This window comes from Microcaecilia unicolor, chromosome 10 (genome assembly GCF_901765095.1).
Source record: "Microcaecilia unicolor chromosome 10, aMicUni1.1, whole genome shotgun sequence".
In the NCBI taxonomy this organism is placed as follows: domain Eukaryota; kingdom Metazoa; phylum Chordata; class Amphibia; order Gymnophiona; family Siphonopidae; genus Microcaecilia; species Microcaecilia unicolor.
The window spans coordinates 188,047,620-188,066,933 of NC_044040.1; the positions used below are offsets into that span (position 1 = coordinate 188,047,620).

Sequence of the window (19,314 nt, forward strand, 5' to 3'; positions counted from 1 at the left end):
TGCTAGTGGAATAGCAACATTAACATTCCCGTGCTTTCCCGTGCACTCCGCTTCATGGATAAATCCTTCTTATCTGTTCCCTTCTCCACTACTGCCAACTCCAGACTTCGCGCCTTCTGTCTCGCTGCACCCTACACCTGGAATAAACTTCCTGAGCCCCTACGTCTTGCCCCATCCTTGGCCACCTTTAAATCTAGACTGAAAGCCCACCTCTTTAACATTGCTTTTGACTCATAACCACTTGTAACCACTCGCCTCCACCTACCCTCCTCTCTTCCTTCCCGTTCACATTAATTGATTTGATTACTTTATTTATTTTTTGTCTATTAGATTGTAAGCTCTTTGAGCAGGGACTGTCTTTCTTCTATGTTTGTGCAGCGCTGCGTACGCCTTGTAGCGCTATAGAAATGCTAAATAGTAGTAGTAGTAGTAATCTCAATAGTAGCAATATTCCAGAATCTCAAATTTTTTATTTTTGTTACATTTGTACCCCGCGCTTTCCCACTCATGGCAGGCTCAATGCGGCTTACATATTGTATACAGGTACTTATTTGTACATGGGGCAATGGAGGGTTAAGTGACTTGCCCAGAGTCACAAGGAGCTGCCTGTGCCTAAAGTGGGAATTGAACGCAGTTCCCCAGGACCAAAGTCCACCACCCTAACCACTAGGCCACTTCTCCTTCCTAAAGGAGTTGCATAACAAAAAGAAGAAGAAGCAAGCAACCATGTATGAAAACCAATGAAGAAAATTGATGGAAATGATTGTCCACAATTTTTTAATGAACACATAATAATAATACCATCTAGAAAGTAAAAGGCCCTACTTACTATTGAGATGTTATCCTAATTATGTATATGTGGCTCATGCAGCTGGTCTTCTACTGTCCTATTTGGATCAAATGAAACAGTTAAGTTGACTTTCTCAATGACACAATTCTTTTCAAGTAGCAGGTAAGTCCTTGTTTAGGGTCTCTAGGGCAGTGGTTCCCAAACCTGATCCTGGAGGCACCCCAACCAGTCAGGTTTTCAGTATATCCACAATGAATATTCATGAGAGAGATTTGCATGCAGTGGAAGCAGTGCATGCAAATCTCTCTCTTGGTGGTGGGACTTCTGGTTTGAGGTCCCGCCGGGAAGGATTCTATACCATAACCATTAGCTTTCAGAAATGTTAACAATTTAGGGGAGAAGTTATCAATGTAGGCTACTGTTAAGACATGTTATTTTACCACTAACTTGTGCTATTTTAGCTCAGGGCCTATTTTATGCAATGAGATCAAGTTCCTAGTAACTGGGTGTGAGGGGAGTTTATAGAACACTGCCCCTCACCCTTAAGAATGGTCCCTCAGGTAGTCTGAGCCACCTTAAAACCATTAGTCCTGCCTAGGGAGGAAGTGAGATGGGAGGGGTGGAGCCGAAAAGACAGGAACCAGAAAGTATAAAAATCAGGGCCAGAGTGGGGGTTAAAGAGGCCCAGGGATGGAAGAACTGAAGCACCAGCATATGCCTTTACGTAGGGTTACTGTATGGCTCCAGAAAAAGGAGGACACGTTGATCCAGTCCGGGTTTTGCTTCCATTGAAAGCAATGGAAGTAAAACCCTGACTGGCTCAATCTGTCCTCCTTTTTCTGGAGCCATATGGTAACCCTACCTTTACGACATATGTCTAGCTACTGTGACCTGGCTGAGGTAAGCCTTGTTCTGAGGTCTGTCTAGGGCCAGACCCACAGAGAGAGAGAGAGAGAGAGAAAAAACTTACAGACTGTATTTGGGACGTGGTAAGTTACAGACTATGTTTTGGGCCCTGTCAGCCACGGCCCTGGTTAAAACTGTTCTCTGAAATAAAGAGACTTTACCTTTGTTCCTGGGCCTATGAAGTAACAGGCTTCAGATTTAAGTTTAATAAAGCACTTATTTCATGTTTACAACCTTGTCTATTATGAAGGCCCACCTTCGAGCCTCACTCACAGTATCACACTGGGGTTAACAGTAAACCAGGGCTTTTTTTGAGGGGGTACTTGGGGGTACTGAGTGCCGGCACCTTTTCCATTGTCTGCTAAAATTGACCCAAGGACCCCAAGTTTTAATAAAAGATCTCAGGCTCTACACAACAATTCTGCCTTGTCATAGATTCTGTGACTGGTTGCAGGGGGTCTGGCTATTGTGGGGTGGGTCCCTTAGTGATCACCCCACCCCCTGAAGGGTGGCCTGGCATTTGAGTACCGGCACCTTTTTCCGCTAGAAATTATGCACTGCAGTAAACTAACACATCTTAACAGAAGCCAACATTGATAACTTCTCCCCTTGGAGGGTAATTTTAAGACTGCCCAGATAGTCCTCAGGTACTTCTCAGCCAGGAATTTGCATTAATTTCCAAAGTGAAAGTATGAAACATACCTTCACTTTTGAAATTGCCTAAGGAAAGTACTTGCACCCAATTACACCTGCTGGTGTGGAGGAGGCTTTTTAAAGCCTGTATAACGTTTTCAAGTGTTTGTTCAAGCCCGAAGTACTTCAACTGATGTACTGCTTTTTGAAACGAGTAGTTCTGTAGATCTGATGGATTTGCAAACTTGTTTAATCATAAGACCTCTGTTTCCCCCAATCTATCCTATAGCATGAAAATGTGTTCTGTACATTGCCATAATGCTAATAGAATCTACAGGTAGAATTTAAAAACACCTAAATTAGAAGTTTCAAAATATACATTCACTGCAAAGTATTGACCTTTACAGATTTACAGTGTGCTGTGTATAATCATAACTTTCATGTGGCCTTGAGGAGTGGAAACTAATACTTCATTAGTATTTTGTAAAGTTACTTCAGCTGTTAGCACTGAACTCTTTCTGACCTGTGTCAGAACATTCTCCTGAGGTGCACAAAACCATTATCAGTTTAAATGCTATTTTCACAGTTCTTCCATGTCACCCAGTCTGGTGCTATCTGCTATTTTCTGTATTTTTAAGCTCAAGAACTGAGCCCCCAGTCAAAATGGTGCTGTCTGCTGTGGTGACTGACAGATGCACTATATCATATCATATTGCTACGGTCCGCTAGAGATAACCCTGTTCAAAGATTCAAGAGTCAGACTGGCTCATGTGGTAAACAGAATTTGCTCTGAGGTGGAGGTCTGCCTCCACAGTAGCATCTTTCAATCTTTTTACTGTTGTAACATGTGATGGATGCCCTCAAGTTCTTTAAAGTTACGAGCCCAAATTTCTGACTTGAATGCAACTTTGCAGGATGCTACCAGCTATGCCACTAACTTAGGGGTCCTTTTAGTAAGGTGCACTGAAAAATGGCCTGTGGTAGTGTGGATGCGTGTTTTGGGCGCGCACAGAATCATTTTTCAGCGCACCTGCAAAAAAAACCCACCTTTTTAAAAAATTTTTGCCGAAAATGGACATGCGGCAAAATGAAAATTGCCCACGCGTCCATTTTGGGTCTGAGACCTTTCCGCCAGCCATTGACCTAGTGGTAAAGTTTCATGCGGTAACCAGGTGGTCATGACCTATGTGCATCAAATTCCACTTGGCGCACGCCCAATACACACGTCCAAAAATTATTTTTCTGACGCGCATATTGAACGCGCGTCAAAAATGAAATTACCACAACAGCCATGCGGTAGCCGGGTGGTAGCTCCCGCTTACACGGCTTAGTAAAAGGGCCCCTTAATTGCTGAATTAGGCGCCGATTGACCTTAAGTACCGATAATAGCCTTTAAGTGGTGTTCATTGGTGCTAATTGCCATTAATTAGTAGTTACGTACATAACTGCACAAAGGTAGTATTCTATACTTAGCACATAAATGCCATAGCAGACAACTACAAAGAGGGAGTGCACATGGGTTGATCAGGGGCGTGTCTTGCAGTTGCAAAACCTGGACTGGATCAATGTGTCCTCCTTTTTCTGGAGCCATATGGTAACCCTAGCACCTAGATTATAGAATTGCGCTTCATAAGGGAAATTATAAAGTGACATCTGCATTTATGGCCCAATTGCATGTCTAAGTGTACAGAATACCAGTCTTTTCATGGGCAAGTGTACACTTCTGTGTGTAAGTAGGAAGCCAAGCAGTTAAGTGCTCTCCTGTAAGACTTCCTGAGCTGGTACGTCAAGCTCCATCCCTGGCCGTCTTCAAATCTAAGCTAAAAGCCCTCCTTTTTGATGCTGCTTTTAACTCCTAACCCTTATTCACTTGTTCAGAACCCTTATCATCCTCACTTTAATATTCCCTTATCTCTTGTTTGTCCTGTTTGTCTGTCCTAATTAGATTGTGAGCTCTGTCGAGCAGGGACTGTCTCTTCATGTTCAAATGTACAGCACTGCGTACATCTAGTAGCGCTTTAGAAATGATAAGTAGTAGTAAGTAGTAGTAGTAATCTCTGGGATTCTGGAATCTTGCTACTCTTTGGGATTCTGCACAGAAAGTTGTTACTCTTTGGGATTCCGGAATCTTGTTACTCTTTGTCCTTATCTCTTATTTGTCCTGTTTGTCTGTCCTAATTAGATTGTAAGCTCTGTCGAGCAGGGACTGTCTCTTCATGTTCAAGTGTACAGCGCTGCCTATGTCTAGTAGAGCTTTAGAAATGATAAGTAGTACTAGTAGTAGTAGTAGTATGTGTGTAATTGCTGTAGTGCATAAATGCAAGGGGAGGGGGAGGAGTATTCACATGGGTGTAGCATGGACAGAACATAGGTGTCTCTCCCACTTATGTACGAATACAAAAAATCACCAAGGGCTGTTCAAGCACGGGATAGTCAAGAGTCCTTTATTAAATGCGACACGGGCCATGTTTCGGCATCAAGCACCTGTGTCAGGGGTCAATGAAATCAGTCTATTTAAAATAATGAGGTAAAAAGCCAATATAGTCAGAGAACCAAGGCCGATTAGAAATGTGTCATCAACGGAGAGCAAAAGTGTGTCATAGCACACCGGCATCCTCAGACTGACTATCTCATGCTTTGAACAGCTCTTGGTGCTTTTATTGAATTCTTATTGTCATGTGCACTTTAGCCCTCTCTTCTGCTGTTGCATCACACTTATGTACACAACTTACAGCTTACTGTGAGTTACATCCAACCCTGCCACATTTACAGCAGTTGTATGGCTGGCGTAACTATGGGCGCCTAAATTTTAGACCTGCTGATATTGGGTTACACGAGTATTCTTCTATACGGTGTAACCTGGATGACCAACCACTGTTCCCTCTAAGCCGAACGAGCGTCTTCCACCTACAGTCCTAACAGTAGAGGGTGCTGTTTCATTATCATATTTTCAATTTTGAGGGACAGGCAGGCTCTGCAGGGTTCTAGAGGACTTGCCTGTTTCTAGTGATTGAAAACAGAATATTGAAGCAGCACCCCCACTGGTAGCAATGCAACTGGAGGACTCCCGCTCAGCTATAGGGAACAGGGAATAGAACCTGGATGACCAAGTTCCATTAAAGAACAGGCTCCTACCACGCAACCTTAGTGCATCTAAATGGAGGTATTCAGTCATCGAACAACCCCCTGTAGTGGGCCCCTCCTCCCAGAGTGCTTTAATGACTTTGTCTAGTTCTACATTAGGGGTTTGTCTAAAGTGAATTAGAAATATTACGACAAATGCAGAACCAGTAATCTCTATCAGAGGGGAGGTTGAGGGGGAGGCCCATGACCCTTATTGTCCAGTTGGCCCAAATCCCTGTCAGTCCGCTCCTGGCGCAAGGCCATTAATGGGAATAATGGAAAATGGAGTAATTTTGCCACAGTGTTAAAAGTGACCCATGCTGGGGATAGCACAGGCCACTTTTTAGCACAGCTTAGTAAAAGGACTAGACCCTGTTACTTTCTGATCATACATCCGTCTCCTCTGTTCCCTACCTTTTCCCCTTCAGGCTATCAGTTGAATTCTTTTATGATTGTTACCACCATTTTTTTTCTCATTGTGCTCTGACCTGTGGGGATTTAGCTCCCTAAAACCAATCAACAGAAAAATATCACCTTTTTATTTTTTAAATGTATTATCTTTTATTTCTATATATTGAAGTGGATTAACGTGGCATTAATACTTTTGGTACCTTGGAATTGGGATTCAGAAAATGCAAGTCAAGTTGCTGATGAAACTTTTAAAATGTGCAGTTTTGGCCAGCAATTATATTCCTGGGGGCTGGGGGTGCTTTGGCAGCAGTGTTCACAGTCAGCTGTGAGGGGGGAGTCTCTGCCATTGCATGACAGTGCCACCCAGAGGCATAAGTGCCCGGGTGCAGAAGGACCTGCAGCTTATGGTTCCTGGTTATTGGGTAAATATAGATGGGGGGTAATAAAATGGGAAAAAGTCCAAGGCATTTGTGAATAAAGACTTATATAACCTATTAATAGGTCAGTTCTAATTGAACTGGAAATCCAAAGGGACAGGAGAAAACTGCCAGATGAAAGAAAAAAATATTATCAAGATATATAGACAGGCTTGCTCAGATTTTTAGCACTCGGCTTCTTTTCTTTTGCAGTCTTATTACTTGAGTATTTTAAAATGAGCTGTGATCTGCACCCTGCACATTTCTGCAAGCCACTAAAGCGTGACCCTACCCTTCTGTGCCTCCAAGTTTCCCTTCATTTCCATAACTGTACGGCACCGAATCAGAAGGAATTCATTGCCGAGCTGGAGAGGTGCCAGAACTTCCTCATCTAGCTGTCTGTGGGCTGCTTTTTTTTTTTTTTTTTCTTTGAGGCTTTCTGATGCCTAGAGTGAGCTCAACTCAAAGGTTTGCAGTCTCAGACTCGCTTGATTTCAGGAGCAGTCGTATCCGGGCTGTGTAACACCAAGGAATACAGCCTTGGCTTCCCATAGCGCTCTACAGCTGCAGGTGATCGAGAAACTTCAAGATGCGCCTGGTAATGTGCTTAATTTTCTAAATGAGATACTTTTGTATTTTTTTTTTTTCTTAAGAGGCTTTTCTGCGTCTTTCTAGTCGTGCCTTTACAACTAATTGAATCTAAAGATGACATGGTGCCTATTGGGACCCTGATCCTGTTTGTTTTAGTTGTCAGAGAAAGATAAATCGCCTGATTTCCTAAGGGGATCTCAACTGAAGCAGTGTGGTTTTTGTTCAAATAAAAGCCTTTTTTTTCCTTTTTTTCCATATTCCGATGAGCATATGAGGTTTATGATGTCTATGAATTAGGAGCATGGCGATGTGTAAGATAAGCTGAAATGCAATATGCTTTTAGCATTATTAACTACAGTCAGTGCTGTGTGCACACAGGCATAATATGCTTTCCTTACCCTAACTCTGATCTGAAAAAACCCTGCACATCTAGCTAGTGTATTGTAAATGCTGAGAATAGCGATCCTGCTGCTGTAACAATAGACGGAGAATTTCTGTAGGAGGTTAGCTGCTTTCTCTCTCTCTCTCTCTCTTTTTTCCTAGCCATTACTGTGAAGAGATGGGGCTCTGTTTCAGTTATTCCGTAGGGCTGCTGAGCTGCAGCGTTCAGCAAATACTTGGGTTATTCTAAAGAACAGTTCGGTAAAACGCTATTCAAGCAGTCTGTGGGGTCTATACGTTTTCTGTATCTATAGGTATTTCTATGGGTATATATGCCTTCCACTATATCAAGATCTTCTAAATTTATTTCACAAATAGGGTAGTGCATAGCTATTATTTTGAAGAAGAAAAAAAAACTAGCATGTGCCTCTCATGACACACTTTCAGCAAGTTTAGTGACCTATGGAGGCACATTCTCCCGATCAACAGTTTTGAAGACTGCAGTCCTGAGTGCAAACACGTCCCACAGACAGAGAACTCATCCTGTGCCGTCTGCCTCCCCTTGACTGGAGCATCTGCACACTCGTTGTACTTAGCGTTTTATGGTTGCATAACCTCTTTCATTGACTTCAGCACACTTTTTGGAATGGCTTTTTCACTGGCTTTTTTTTTTTCATGGCTAGATCATAATAAATTACACTTCACATTAAAGAACAAAACTAGCGTGGATTTCAAATATTGCTGGGATAATATATCATGCAGTATTACGAAAGCAGCTGGCATGCAGAAATTGCAAATGGGAATAATGAGACGTTATTTCATAGAGTTTTGCCATAAGGCAGAGAATGTGAGAAATCCTTTGAAAATAGGAGGAAGGTGTTTCAACTGAGCATTATAGATTTGAGCAGGGTTAAAAAGAGTTTTAGAACAGTTTCTTGTATACATTTTGAAGGCTTATTATGCATATTAAAATGCATTCATCTTATGCTATACATGTACTCTTTTATAAAATAACCCTTCAATTTACCCAGAGATATGGCTTTTCAAATCACCCTCCACATAATCTTCATTGTCTTTATTTGCATCGTTTGTCTCTAGAATAACTGTCCTAACAAGAATTTTTTTGCACGCTGGGGTTTTGTACAAAGGGAGGGTCATTTTGAAAACCTTTTCTTATGCAAAACAATGCTTTATCCAAGGGAATGAGATTTTATAAAAGAGCCCTTCTCTATATGCAGGAAAAGTACCCGGACAGTACCATTTCAGGTGCTCCTGGGGGGTGGGGCTGGTGCATGATTTGGAACTGTGCATCTATTTTTACTCAGGAATTAAGTTATCTATAGAAATTGTAATGTGTAAATGTGTGCATGTATACTGTTAACGTGAAAATCCTGCAACGTCCATGGTGTGAAAAATAAGTGTGCACTTTTCACCAATGCGGGCAGTTATAAAAGCACCCTCTTGTGTTTTAGTTACCAACATAGAAAATAGTTTTCCAAAGAAAACATTGATTTTTAAGGGGGGGAGGATTTGCAAACTATTTGCCTAGGTGCAAATTCCATAGGTATCTTCAACCTAACTTTCAAAGGGAAAATTTGAGAATTTTGAAAGGTGCCTGTGGACTTCTACACTTAACATAGTAGATGATGGCAGATAAAGACTTGTACAGTCCATACAGCAGTGGTTCCCAAACCTGATCCTGGAGGCACCCCAGCCAGTCAGGATTTCAGGATATCCACAATGAATATTCACGAGATAGATTTGCATGAGTTGGAGGCAGTGCATGCAAAACTCTCTCATGAATATTCATTGTGGGTATCCTGAAAACGTAACTGGCTGGGGTGCTCTGCCTAACAAGAAAAACTCATAGTATAAAGTATGATGTGATACTATACATGATCTTGATTTGTCCTTGCCATTTTTGGAGCACAGACTGTAGAAGTCTGCCCGGCACTGGCTTTGCTTCCCAATTACTGGAGTTGCCATTTAAGCACCGCTAAGTTTGTTTGGTTCTATTCTTTCCATACAACTACTAATACTACTTATCATTTCTATAGCGCTACAAGGCATACTCAGCGCTGTACACCATACACAAAAAAGACAGTCCCTGCTCAAAGAGCTCACAGTCTAAATATGGAATCTTGCTAGTGGAATAGCAACATTCCATCTAGAATCTCAAATAGTAGCAACAGAATCTCAATAGTAGAAACATTCCATGTAGAATCTCAATAGTAACAACATTCCATGTTCCACTGCACTAACCACTAAGCTAATCCTCCACTAGCAACATTCCATGTAGATTAGCAATGTAGCCGCGCAGGCTTCTGTTTCTATGAGTCTGACGTCCTGCACGTATGTGCAGGACGTCAGACTCACAGAAACAGAAGCTTGCGCGGCCGCGTTGCTGATCTGCAAGGGCAGGCTTCTACATTACTACTACTACTACTTATCATTTCTATAGCGCTACAAGGCATATGCAGCGCTGTACACCATACACAAAAAGACAGTCCCTGCTCAAAGAGCTTGCAATCTAGATAAGACAGGCAGGCAGACAGACAGAACAATTAAGGGTAAGGGAATAAAGAGGTGAGTATAAAAGGACAGGGCAAGTGAGCAGTGGTTAGGAGTCAAAAGCAGTGGTAAAGAGGTGGGCTTTAAGTTTGGACTTGAAAATGGCCAAAGAGGGGGCTAGACTTACAGGCTCGGGAAGTCTATTCCAGGCATGAGGTGCAGCAAGATTCTTTTGTTCAAAGCATCTGTAATGAATGCACTTACTTTGTGTGCTGATAAAATTTCAATGAGAAATACAGATTTGAAAATCCAGTATACATATGGTATATTCTGACCTTGACCAAAACATGCCCCCGTGAAACCTCCTCCTCCCAGTCTGCTTGAAAGTGTTCTCGCTACGGAAAATGATCAGAGACCCTCTGGTAATGGCTTTGAAAATTGTCCTCTCAATGCTACATTAATATGAAAACATTCAGTTTTACTGTTTATCTAGTATTTGTTTTGCATAATTCAAAGTTTGCCAAACCACAAAGTACATGCATTAGACGAGTCCGTGTTCTTTACGCTTGATTTCTGGGCAGGTGGCCAAATGGTGGGGAAAATGCACATGCAATTGAATGCCACCTGTGCACATGCTGTTTTACTTCCCTTGACCTAAGCATATCCACAGGGATGCCTCTTTTTCATCTGGCTAAAATTATACATGCTATATAGCACATGGGTATGCTTTTATTCACATTTGAGGTGAGCCATTTTCAGCCAGATCACATGACCCAAGTAAATGTCTGAAGTTTCCCTCATTTGGGGCAAATTTCAAACTGACTGCAGCAGGACAAATACTGCATGTGTGTGTGTGTTTGCTTTTTTTTTTTTTTCTTTTTTAGCTGGAGGCTTTGCAAATTGAAAGTGCATGTGTACTTCTACTTTGAAACTTGGCATTGGTAGAAAGTATATGATTTCTCTTGATCTACTGGGGAGAATTTTGCTGGAAGTGTGTACAAAGATTTGAATTTGCAGTCTACACCTGTCCTTTCCCTTTCCTGACCTAACTATGTCCTCAGGAATGCCTCTTTTCAATGTTGCTAAACACAGACTTTTAGCTGCATTGAAGAGGGACACATTTTCAGAAAGCTGATTAGCTTTGTACCATTTCTTTCTATTGCATCCAATGGGCCTTATTCAATGAAATGATTTTCCATAGAAATGAGAAAAAATCTCTTTTGAGTAAGGCACAATGAATTTTAAGTCTGTTGTGCACACAGACATTCTGGTGACTAGATATCTGTGGTTACTACATAAAATGGCTGGTATCTCTGCCTCTTGTTAACCATATCATACTGCTTCAGAATAAAGACTAATTGCATGCGATTTAAAATCCAAGCTGAACTTGAGATTTGCCCTGTTCAAACTGAAGTATACACCTTGCACAACATAAGACATTAAATAAATTGGGCGAATAAAAAAATAAGGGGTCCTTTTACTAAGGTGCAGTGAAAAATGGCCTGCGGTAGTGCAGGCGTGTGTTTTGGGTGCGCGCAGAATCATTTTTCAGCGCACCTGCATAAAAACGCCTTTCTAAAATTTTGGCCAAAAGTGGACATTGCGGCAAAATGAAAATTGCCGTGTGTCCATTTTGGGTCTGAGACCTTACCGCCAGCCATTGACCTAGTGGTAAAGTCTCACATGGTAACCAGGCGGTAATGACCTATGTGCGTCAAGTGCCACTTGGTGCGCATCCGATACATGCATCTGAAAATAAGAATTATTTTTCGAATGTGTGTATCGGACATGCACCAAAAATGAAATTACTGCAAGAGCCATGCAGTAGCCAGGTGGTAACTTGATTTTGGCGTGCGTTGGGCACACATAGAAGCTTACACAGCTTAGTAAAAGGGCCCCTAAGTGTAGGAGGTCATTTTAGAAGGTTTGTGTGTCATTTAGCTTTTGAATGTCCTTCTTATATAAATAGATAAGACGGTATTTAAATGATTTAGGCCTTTTTTTTAATCAAGCCACGCTAGTGGCTCCCGGTGTGGTAATGCTGACAAAGCCCATTCACTTTGAATGAGCTCTGTTGGCATTGCTGCTGCAGGAACTGCTAGTGCAGCTTGATAAAAGAAGCCCTTAACTGGGCAGGATAGGCTCATTCCCAATTAAATTACGCTGGCTGGATGATCTCCAGGTTTTCAGTGGCCTATTATCAGACAGTGCCACTAAGAATCTGGGGAGAATGCTGCGGTGCAGTCCAGGTCCAGAATCTGGATAGAAGGGGGAGTTACCTGGTTAGTGGTGATATTTAAACTGCTAACCAGGTAAGTCCCCAGATAAGGCTGTCCTAACTTTATGTAGCAGAGAAACAAAGTGGGAAGTGGACCAATGATTTCAGAACGTGGAGACTATGATGGTATATAATGGAGTAAACGTTTATTGTAGACTCGACACAATACTGTGTTTCAGCCGCAGGCCTGCCTCAGGAGTCTAAAAAATGATTCAAAGGAAAACATTTTAAATTAAAAAACATGACATAAGTATTTGAAAATATAAATATACAAAAAAATACATAAAACTGTAATTATAAAATTTGTGGAGACAAACGTATATAAATATTCAACACATAAATTACAAGGGATGAATAAAATGCATCAGAAAATTGATTAAGTTAAATCATAAAATCACCAAACATATGATACATATAAGTTTATATATAAGGCTTTTGCTTAAAAAGATTGAACAAATAAAACAATAATTCTCATAGAAAATGATACATGTATAGTTATATATATATATCTCCATATATAAAAAGCAACACCAACGTTCTATGAAGCCTCCAGCCGGAAGTGTGAAGGGGGGCGAGATATCCGGTTTCCCTATGAGTGTCTGCCCCGCCCTCTCTGTAACACAGTCAGTGAAGGAAAACAGCAGAGCAGGAAATCAAATCGCTGGTTCTGTAACAGTGAAGGACTCAGAGGGGGGAGGGGAGAGAGGCCAGAGGGCAGGGACACACACACTCCCACATGCACACAGAAGAAAACATTGCTAGCCCCCGTTTCATTTGCATCAGAAACAGGGCTTTTTTACTAGTATATATATATATATATATATATATATATATATATATATATAGTTTTAATGCCCCCCTTTTAGACCCCTCCAGGGTTACCCAGACCCATGGGGGTCTGTTCTGGGAAGGCATCAGAAGGCGGAGTTCACACCTTATTCCCATGACCACAGCTTTCTGTCTTTCAGGATCTAGGTGTATCTTGGGCCATTTATGTTCCCACATATATATTATTAAAATCTACCCTAATTAGTTGGAAAAGTGAGTGTCACCTGTGTGTGGATTATTTGGTAGAGCAAATGATAGATAAACAGTAGAAATAAAGACAAAGATAGTTTTCAGAAATAGGATTTTGTTTATTCTTACCAAAATAAAGTCTTCTATTCAATACATTCATCAGACAAATTCTGGATTCAGCTGACCGGAGCTCTGCATCCTAGATGCGTTGGGGAGAACCTCCGAAATATGCTTGGGTGACCAGTCCTTATATACCATCTGGTCCCCATACAAGTCTATTGAGAGGGACTTTTTTCTAATCTTGCTCAATCTATGAATCATACTTTGCTTTCCGGCCAGGTGTCCATCTGTACCATCTGTACCATCTCCTTTCCTGTTCTAGCTATTTTGAGAGATTGAGACATTTCCCTTTTTGTAAACATTTCCTTAGATACGGGTATCCAAACATCCAAACAAGAACAAAACAACTTTTGTTATGAAGATATCTAAATTTGGATATATCAGGTTCATATCATCTTGTGATCTGAGTGCCAACTTATTAAAAACATTCTCCATCTTACAAACCAAACTTTCCATTTTCATCCATAATTTCTACATCATATGTGTTACATTCAATTTGAAAGTTGTACCAGGTTTCATTAAGACTCATCATGCAGTCCTGCTATTGCAGGTTCTCTGCTATAAGGCCATCAGCTTGTTATCAGGCCTAGTCAATGCTTTTCAGCTGTTTAAAGCTATGTAGCTTGGCCTGCCACTATTCCAGTGGATAGGTCTTAAGCTAGAACACATATTAACTTGCAGGAAAAGCAAGTCCTTGCTCAGCCAGTCATAGATTTTTAAACCTAGCTGGTATTTTTACAGCCTGAGTCCTAAAATCTGGCCTTCCACCCTTCCGGTGGGCATCCAGTGAGGGCCTCTTGCTGTAGTATAATTATACATTCCCCACTTGTCACCCCCTCTGAGGAGGGGTGACACAAAGCTCGTCAAGCTTGTCATCATCCATTCCAGAAGGTGGCAAGCTATCAAACCAGAGGGGGAGTTTTGGTCTTAAAAATTGCTGGAAGGTATGGTGCAAGACAGGAAACTTCATTCTCAGGTGATATATTATTTGGGCCATATGGAATTCCCTTTATATTACCCAATTCCTTGGGCCTTAATCCTGATGTCATCTCTCTTGAGGTAATAGCAATTTCAGGTGGATCATACTAATAAACACTTTCAGGTCTTTCTATGGCTTCTATTGTATCTGCTTCACAGTGCATGGGGAGATAATCTAATGTATGTGGTCCTCGGAAGGAATAGTGGTTTTGATTAAGCATTGTTATGGTGGCTCAACAAATATATGGTTAGTACTCTGTTTGCAGGCTGTTTAAGGTTGTAGGTATTCAGAATCCTTAAACAGGTCGGAATTCCTGGACCTTACTATTACTCATCATTAGCATCCAATCATGAGCACTAAAAAGTGGATAGCAAATATGTGGTTGCCTTATACAGCAAAAAAAATGGTCAATCCTAAGAAAATTTATATTAACAAAGGTCATGCATGGATCATGGATCTTGACATATGCATAATGACCTGGAAGTATGGGAAGCATTTTATATATCCGCTACCCCACTTGGAGCTCAGTCAAACCTACAGAAAGACATGCAGCTTAAGTAAGCCTACACCAGAGTTAAACAATTGCATAAGTGGTTGATACTAACAGGGTTTACACCTACATTATGATATCATAACCAGTATTAGGGTTTGATGTTACCCTTGTATCTGAGCAATATCAACTTCAATTTAAATTACATAAACAGAAATAACGGGGAAACTCTTAGAAAAACATTTAGAACAATAAAGGAAATAATAGAAAAATAAAAATAAAACCTCTTCAATATATAGACAGGATTACTGCTAAACTGAAAATAAAACAAAATATGAGTCTATAATGTCCATAAACAGCAACTGTAAATCTCAAATTGATTCTGAATTCTCTTCCATCGAACATGGTTGAGGCGGTGGAAGCGCTGAAGAATCTGGGCGAAGATCTGGGTTTTCAGGCTGGCCTGCTGAAGAAAGTGGCTGGTCTTGAGATGGTTAGGCTGGTAACATCTGGTTCTGCGGCTGAGTAAACCCGTATATCTTGTGGTCCAGTAGTTTGCAAGGTGAAAAGATTATTGCCACAACCTTGGGGGATCTAACATCATTTGGGCCTGGATAGATCTTGAAGACGTACTTGTGGTGTACAAACTTGGATCTTTCCATGTCTTTATTCTAGGCATGCACAATCATAATCAGTCCATCAAGAGTCAGAGGCTGGCAAAGGAATAAGCAAAATGACTGTATGCCTGACTTGCTGTTGCTATAACTTGGTGGGCATAATCAGTGTAAACTGAATAAGCAAAAATAATATATAGATGTCAAGAGACATGAAAGACAATGTAAACATGGAGAAAACAGTGCTAATTAAGTGCAAAAGCAAAAGCGAAACCATAAGGGTTCAATAATGAAAAGCCAATTTACATAAATAGCAATAGTATATATGAAATTATATCTCCTGATTGGTAGGGGTCAGAGCTTCAACTGCAACCCTCTTAATACTAGGAATTGGGATTTGCATAATATATCCCCACTTCTGGCTTGCATAATGTGCGAGACAGATTGGTAATTATTACGAAGACATGATCAAATAACAATGGTTAAGTATATGGAACGAAAGAAAAGAGTACAAAAAAAACTAACAATAAAAATTGATTGTTCGAGTTATTGATGTATGGAGGGTCAAAAATATGGTGAACAAAAATAGTCAAAAGGCACGGATAATGCGTTGCAATCTATCGCCAGTAGGTATGGAATCTTCACCTGCGATGACTACCATTCACCAAGGGTTGGGCCCTCAGCTGCAGGAGGCCAGCAGGACTTACAAGCTAGATGATTCAGAAAGAAGGGTAGAGGCCAAAGCTTCTTGCAACTCCAGTAAGTGGAGAGCCTGTCTCTTTCGCTCATGGACCAATCGATGCATCTGTTGAAACTCACGCTCAATAATGTCTCGTATCTCACACCGGGTAATGTTGGGGTCTGTGCATCTGTCCTTTAATCTAGCGATTCTTTGCTGCAACATAGCCTTCAGATCAGATACATTATTGGGTAGCTCTTCTTTGCTAGCAGTCGTCTCCTCGGTGAGGGACGTCAACGGGATTTCTGTATCCATCTGGGGAAAGGCAAAACTTAAACAGACCAGTAGTGCAATTTATGTGGTTAATTTATTGAAAGAAGTCATAATGCTAGGAGGCGGGTCGTGGGTATAAATGTGGGCCAGGAAGGAGGCAGGGTAAGAAACAAAGCATCGAGAATAAAAAAATAAAAAATAAAAATTTAGAAAACCACCCTGAAGAAAAAAACATTCAAAAGTGCAGACACCCTTGACTGACCTTCACATAGAGTTTAAGTAACCCTTTTCAATCAGTCAAAGAAGTAGGAAGAAGCATATCACTTCAAGACAAAACCACCACGTGGCAAGAGTTAGTTGAAGCAAGGTGTTAGTTAAATACACAAAGCATAAATTCCAGGACCGTTGCACACAAATAATCTACACCAATTTTTCTCACAATCACTCGCAGTGAAAGACAGAGAGATAAAAAGTGCAATAGTTGGCATTCCAGGAGTTATTGTGATAACCTGTTGTAAATAGAAAGGAATTAAAAAGTGGAGTGCATAATTTTCCTTATTCATGTCTGAAAGCTTCACCAATTCTCCGTTCAAGAATACTACAAATTCTATGATCAGCGCAAAATGCTCCCCCAAATGGCCAGTTCAAGGGAATATTTCTCGCATTTATTCCATATAACGGATAATGGTTATTAAATATTTCTTCTTTCTTAGACAAGGAAATAATGAAAAGCTTTCAGATATCACACACATCATAAAGAGATTTCAAAAATGAAGGCTTTATATTCATGGGAAAAACTAAAGAAGTGAATGTCACATCAATTTAAACAGCGCAACAGTCAAAGTAGAAAACATTTTAACAATGAGCAATACATAGCTTTTATTTAAAAGGGATCCCATATAAAGTAAAAATGGCATAAATAAGTCAGTGAAGGTATATATATAAAAATATAAAATGAATATCCTCTGGGGATCGCTCATCCCTGCAGTTGATAAGAACTCCCCAGGGAAGGTATGCATAGAAGCAAATAAATAACTTGCTGACTCAGTTAGGTCATTTGTATGGTACCATAAATATACACTTGCAATTAAACCTAGAAAAATATAAAATAAAGACATATCACCTGTAATAGAAACAGAAACATCACACCAACACATATACAGATAAATGGTTTCTGGATATCAAATGAGGAGCTGAGTAGTATGAGTAACTGAGAGCAACAAAATCAGATCTGTGTTTTATAGGTACGCGTAGTCGTGGTCGTGGACAGACGGTTGCGTAATAGCCGCATTGCCCGAACTTGAGCTCGGGGCAGATTATGTGGTGGTTGAGAACACTGAAAGGCATAATGGCCATATTGCTGGCAGCGATAACACTGGACATTGGCATAGCAATCAGGACTAGGGCCAGAATGGTAGTCTCTGGGTCGTATATTAGTGATGGGTGGGCCTTTTTTAGGTTGAGACCGGCGGCCACGATTATCAGGGTAATCATTCCTACAGTCCTGGTGATGTGGGTTATCTAGCGAGGGGAGGTCACTCGGTCGCCTGCGGTCTCTCTGTGGCTGTCGTATCTGCATCCGGGAGACACGTAGCGATGGGGAGTCTGAAGGAGATTGACGGTATTGACTATGAGGAAAGTGCCAGCACGGACATTCCATGGCGTAATGTCCCAATTGGAAACAACGGTTGCACTGTACTTCAGCTCGTTGGCTGGGAGTAGGCTGAGAGCGATAGTCCCGGCACTGATTGTTAGCACTAGGAGCATTGGATTTATACAATATATATAACTTACATAAAGTTCCAGTATAGCGTAAATATATTTGATAGAATAAATTGTTTCCAAATATATTCTTTAATGATATGTGTCCTATGTATGTGTCCAACTACTGTTGGATTCGAGTAGTTCATTTTTTTCAATGTCTATCTTTGTAAAATGACTGCTTGCAGTGCAGATACTGGTACATTCCTGCAGGCATTTTCGTAAAAGCTTTGTGGCGGCAGATACTTTTCTAAAATACCATTGGAACTGAACATATCCTGACCTGGAACTCTCAACTCTGATCTCTGCTTTCTCCCCCTAATTCTATAAAAGTCACCAAAAATTGCAAGCACAAATTTGGGCAGTATCTAATTTTCATAAACAATCTAGTTGAATAACAAGCCAATTAGTACCAAGAATTAACTTTTTAGCAAGCAATTATTGGCACTAATTAGATTAATTGGAACTTACGCATGTAAATTTAGGCACGAGTATAAAAAGGGGTGTGGAAATGGGAGGGTCATGGGCAGAACGGGTGCATTCCTAACATTTAGGTGCATTGTTATAGAATAATGGGGTTAGGCACCTAATTTAGGTGCATACATTTGAGTTGGTGCAAATGGCTGCTCCTAAAGTTAGGCGTGAGTCCCAGGCATAAGTGTTATTCTCAGTGCGTTTTTTCTAGCAAAAAAGGTGCCGGTACTTAAATGCAAGGCCACACTTCAGGGGTAGGGTGATCACTGAGGGACCCACCCCACAATAGCCAGGCTCCCTGCAACCAGTCACAGAATCTATGACAAGGTAGAATTTGTGTGTAGAGCCTGAGCTCTTTCATTAACACTTGGGGACCATGGGTCAATTTTAGTAGACAATGGAAAAGGTGCTGGTACTCAGTATCCCCAAGTACCCCCTCAAGAAAGCCCTAGTTATTCTATAAGCCGCACCTAACTTTAAGTGCGGCTTATAAAATAGTGCTATTTTTTTATGCCATATATAGAATTCACCTCCTATGTAAACTGGGGCTCAAAATGAAACTTTGTATGCGCACTCCTAGAAATCATCCTCAAAACACTGGGGGGCCTTTTTACTAAGCCGTGTAGGCGCGTACACGTGTCCTATGCGCGTAAATTTTGAACTACTGCTCGGCTATCGCGTGGCCTGGGCAGTACCGCCCGGTTAACGCATGAGACCTTACCACTAGGTCAATGGGTGGCGGTAAGGTATCTGGCCCAAAATGGATACGCGCCAATTTTAATTTTGCCGCTCGTCAATTTTTGGCTCAAAAAGAAGGACTTTTTTGCAGATGCGCTGAAAAATGGACTTGTGCATGTCCAATACACG

The 19,314-nt window shown here is 41.0% G+C and overlaps 1 protein-coding gene across 1 annotated transcript in view; it reads left to right on the forward strand.

Annotated features, from left to right (window-relative positions):
- The first annotated feature begins 6,835 nt into the window (after positions 1-6,835).
- Positions 6,836-19,314, forward strand: part of LOC115478872 (schwannomin-interacting protein 1) — a 694,349-nt gene continuing 681,870 nt past the window's right edge. The window contains exon 1 of the mRNA XM_030216506.1: positions 6,836-6,877. Coding sequence (XP_030072366.1) covers positions 6,869-6,877 — 9 coding nt within the window. The 5' untranslated portion in view covers positions 6,836-6,868. The remainder of the gene's footprint in view (positions 6,878-19,314) is intronic.